Raw genomic sequence first — 4841 nt, 5'->3', positions numbered from 1 at the left:
TTTTCAGTCTCTGAAATAGAGAATGGGGAAGGGAAGGAAAGATGGAAGGGAAGAAGATGGGAGGGAAAAAGGGGAATGGGACCTTCGGCTCTAATACTAATTGATGGGGGGCCTTAGGGAAGAAGGGAAGAATCACACGAGGAAGGGGGAAGGAGAGGAGATTCACACGACCAAGCATAACCATAACATCACCCAAAATAATTAATTCATCATTCTTTGCATATCCATTGACTACAGCCAATATATAGAAAATAAATAGATGAAATTGGAAATTCTACTAACATAGTATCTAACCTAAACTAGGAAATAACCATAAAAGGAAACTAATGCAAAGGAAATAAATCCTAACTCCTACACTCAAATCTGGAAAAAGGCATGAAATAAAATACTAAGTAATTACTAATTTTATTTCCAATCCTTATTGGACCAAAATCCTGGGCTAGACCGGTTCTTCTTGGCTCTTGGCTCTTGGCTTCCAAAGCCGGTCATGCTGGTCCAACCAGGTAAGGACAGCCGTATCTGCATCAGATCTCTTCTCATCTGGATAAAAGCCTGAGGGGACTTCATTTGGACTATGCACCGCTCATGTGGACATTTGTAAGGGGCTATCTTAGGGGATGCTTCTGCATCAAATTGGTAGACCAGCCTTTAGCCTATAATGCCTTTATTCCAACAGTCGATCGTTTTTTTTTATCATTGCTACAAGAGTGGGTGATCGTATGACCCCTCTTTTTATTTCCTCCAGTCCAATATTTTATTTGATGGAGATATTACAAAGCTTTAAAGGAATGTGATCGACGCATTCCTTTAAAACTTAAAGGGAAATTCTTCAGATATGCTGTGAAACTGGATATGATGTATGGGGTGGAATGTTGGGTAGTCAAGAAACGTAATGTAGATAAGTTGAGTGTTGCAGAGATGAGGTTGTTGAGATGGATGAACAGAAAAACTAGGAAAGATAGGGTAAGGAGCGATTGGGTCTGAGTGATGGAGGGCCTGTAGAGAAAAGGTAGAAATCTCTGAGAAAAATCAGAGTTGTAGGGGAAAAGAGAAGAATATCACAAAGAGGGGGCGCCATACCCGGCACTAAAAACCTTCAATTCAATTCATCATTCAAAATCTCCGTGTACTAAATTGGGTTACATGCCTCTATATAAAAAACTGAAATTAAAACTTGCCTAATTAAAATTTACAACTGAAATTAGCAACTCCAATTACTTCCTAAATTCTAACTAATAAACTTAGAAACAAAATAAAACTTAAACTGGTGACTCCCTAATTTACTATTAACTACCCAAATTAAAAGATTGCAAATAATCCCCAAACAAAATAAAATCCTAAAGATCTTAATGAATCCAAAAATCCAATCGGACCCGATTCATCTTGGTTGAGATTGCCCGAAGGGTCAACTTGGTTCAACAATATCAATTCTGCATCACCGAGCTGATTTGGGAGTTGCATCAATTGAGGACAAACTTTGACAATGTCGTTTAAGGTGTTTAGCGGAGGCCTTGGGATGCCCCAATAAAGAAATATGATCATATCCAAATGGAAGGAGCTAAAAGAGCTAGGGGCAGGTCAAAAATGACCATAGAAGATGTTGTAAGGAAAGACATGCAAAAACTCGGTCTTGACTCTAGTATGACTGCTAATAGAGCTATTTGGAGGGCAAAGATTCATGTAGCATATTGCTTGTAAGTGGGATGTTCTTGCGGTGTTGCTTTGACTCTTTATCCATCTTTTTTCTCCTTTGAATACCTTATTTTATTTTATTTTACCCTTTCTTGTATCCATGTAGCTGACCCCATTTAGTTGGGAAAAGGCTTAGTTGTTGTTGTTGTTGTATGAGACTTGATTTGAATCTGGAGAAAAGGTAGTGAATCAGTTATTCCTTGTCTCATTCACTTATTAAGTGCCTAATTCTATTGATAAGCAAAATATGGCACATATTGGACCATACAAAGTCCACTCAGAACAACAAACACACCACCATTAAAAAAATTGAGAACCAAGCCTCAATCAGGTCAGACATCAGCCCTGAGTTGCAACTCCCATATGTTTTCCACATAATAGCCAATATTTATCTGGTTGGCAATCTCACAGCAAACCTCCCTTACAATGTACAACAAACCCTAACCAAAGCTTCCAATTCCAACATCAATTACTGAGTACCTATCTATGGCTGCAACTTGTACAATGAAAACCACCAGAACAGTTGGGAGGCTCACACCTTCAAAAGAGTACACATTCTTGATACAAAATTTACAAAGCTGAAGCTTCACTTGGCTGCACCTACAATTTAGTGTCCTTTGTTTCCAACCAGCCTGGCGGTGCGTGCGTGCCGGGGGGGGGGGGATCTGTACGCTGACAAAAAAAAGCATTTCACCTAATGATCTAATCTAACAAATGCATCCACACAATACAATGGCTATTTTTAACTCCTGATTCAAAACTTCATCAGAAACTCCAACAGACAAAACAAAGACACGAAGGGAGACAGGAGACAAATTTATAGTAAGACGTGCCATATGCAAAGCTAGCCAATGATATGGTTCACTTGAATGACATCATTGTAGTCTACTTGCTACAATGATGTCGCAACGAATCACACCAGAATCAGCATCAAGACTGCACTTGTGGCACATGTACAGTTACGGTAGGGTGGTAAACAAACTGTAGAGAATGGAGAAACCGAGCTTTAATACCTCTGATGAAACACCTGCATGTATCTCCCAACAAACCAATTTTATGATTACAACCCAAATTGCATGAAGCTTGTTTTAAAGTTCTAAAATCAAGGTCAACTACTAGTTTCACATACTCTGGCAACTTCACTTGTGCAGCTTCTGACATCTTACAGACATATAATGTTGTAGGGCTATTGTTGGCCCTTGGATTCTAATATTATCTGGATCTGTAAGTAAATAGTATTGGAAAACCATAAAGGGCCCCTTGGATTCTAATATTAAAATTTGAAACTGGTGCTGGAACATTATCTGGATCTGAAGTAAATAGTACTGGAAAACCGTAAAGGGGCTTTGGCAGGCAACGGTCTAAGGGGTCTTTAGCATCCAGTCAATTAGCATGATTAATAAAGTGTTATTAGGTAAGGTTTCCGCTCTTCAGTGGGAAGTGCACCTATAGGAATAGAGTGATTGCAAGCTAGTGCAGACACAACCTTGAGGGGTTGTGAGAGCTGCAAGGCTGAGGGAGCTCGCGGTGATCCTTGACAAGGAAATTGCTTCCCATGTTTGACAAATTAATATTTATAAATAAGGAAGTGGTGGTTTGTTCAGTTTCTTAGTGACCTGTAGTGTGGAGATTGTTCTCTTGGACATGATATGATTGATTTGCCTCACCATATACAGTGTCGGCTGGTAAAGGTTTACCATTGAGAGATCTGGACTCGCTTGGATTTCGTGATCTAGGAAGAACTTGAATGGTTGGAATGTCATTTAAAAGGGAAAAAAATGGTGTCGTAGCAATCTATTGATGATTCTCTCTTAGACCAAAATAGATAGTAGTGAAAGGAGCAGAAGGGTGTGGAGAAGATGTTAAATGGTATGCAGTGACTTTTTCTTTCAGATCCTTGTTGGAACTTGGAACACATGGCTTATGTTGTTTCCTGCTTCTTTCTATGGAGCTCCATGATGCATCCAAACTCTCCTTGTTTTTGTGGACCATTTAAGAAGTTAAAATTTGGCAATGAATTGATAATAAGGTTAGCATCTACACAGACAAATGTATCATGCTTTTGTGAAGCTGAACCCTAGATGTTGAGTCACCTTACTGTTCATTCCTTTCGCTGATAGAAGCTGGTCTCATTTCCTACTGTTTTTTAGTGGTGCATTATGCTGCTTAAAAACTTGACAGTTGGATGGCTGAGTTCACTGTTTATTAACTTATACCATGTCGATCATTTTGTTTGGTTAATCGGTTTTTGTACTGGAGGTCTTCCATTCTCCCTTGTTATTAAGAGGAAAGGAGGGAAAAAAATTTGAAAAAAATTATTATTTATTTATTAGGTACTTAGAGGTTTATTTATTTATTTTTTAAGTCAAAGTAACAAATTCGCTTCTTTGGATAATTCTTTTGTTTTTAATGTATTTGCATGTTTAGAAATCTCTCTTTATTGTGTTATTGCGTATATGGTTCTGATGTCTGTGAAAAGACATAGTTTGGTAAATATATTCGTACATGCCAAATCAAAAAGTTTTAAGATAGGTAGAACCGAAATGGTGTCTATGGTGTGTAACTTAGATGGTGTGTAACTCAAGTTACAATAGGATGGATAATGTGGTGGTAAAAATTGATGAGAGGGAGATTCCACAAAGTGATTATTTTAGGTATCTGGGCTCAATCATCTGAATAGACTAATTACTAAATATGTTAAGAATTTTAAATAAGCTGCATAATCATGTTAGTGTAACGATTGCAAAAGTTCCTTTTTCTTTTTTTAATACAATTTCCCTTCCCCTCCTTTTACTTGCAATCAGACCTAGTCGGAAGGTTTTCCCTCACTCCTCTTTTGGGATTTTTTATTCAAGTGTTTGCGCCTTGTAATTTTGGACTTCTGGAATTCTGAGTTTCTTACTTCATAGGTTATGCTTATGCTTCTTCTGCTAACCAAATTATCTGCTTGCAGAACCCAGGTTTTGACTTCTCTCAGGCACAATTTACTGGAAACTGCCCTGATCCACGGACATTCATGGGTGGGATCCGCTCTGACTGACGATCTTGATATGCTGCATCAAACAATCCTTATCAGCTAATTGTGATCTTTACTATTCACTGTTGAATAAAATTTGTGTAATTAGCATTTCTTTCTTTTTTTTTTTTTT

General features: G+C 38.0%; 1 protein-coding gene across 2 annotated transcripts in view; it reads left to right on the top strand.

Moving 5' to 3' along the window:
* The window catches only part of LOC122071290 (nudC domain-containing protein 2-like), a 19920-nt gene extending 15085 nt beyond the window's left edge, over positions 1 to 4835 (top strand). The window contains exon 6 of one of the 2 annotated variants that reach the window (XR_006138130.1): positions 4646 to 4781. Coding sequence is in view for 1 of the 2 variants with exons in the window: in XM_042635616.1 (XP_042491550.1) it covers positions 4646 to 4732 (87 nt within the window). In the remaining variant the exon portion in view is untranslated. Of the gene's footprint in view, positions 1 to 4645 lie in introns of both variants that reach the window. The other variant, XM_042635616.1, reaches the window with a different exon arrangement.
* Positions 4836 to 4841: the final 6 nt, after the last annotated feature.

The sequence above is a fragment of the Macadamia integrifolia genome, unplaced genomic scaffold (assembly GCF_013358625.1).
Source record: "Macadamia integrifolia cultivar HAES 741 unplaced genomic scaffold, SCU_Mint_v3 scaffold_19A, whole genome shotgun sequence".
Lineage (NCBI taxonomy): Eukaryota > Viridiplantae > Streptophyta > Magnoliopsida > Proteales > Proteaceae > Macadamia > Macadamia integrifolia.
This window is presented reverse-complemented; position numbering and strand designations above follow the sequence as displayed.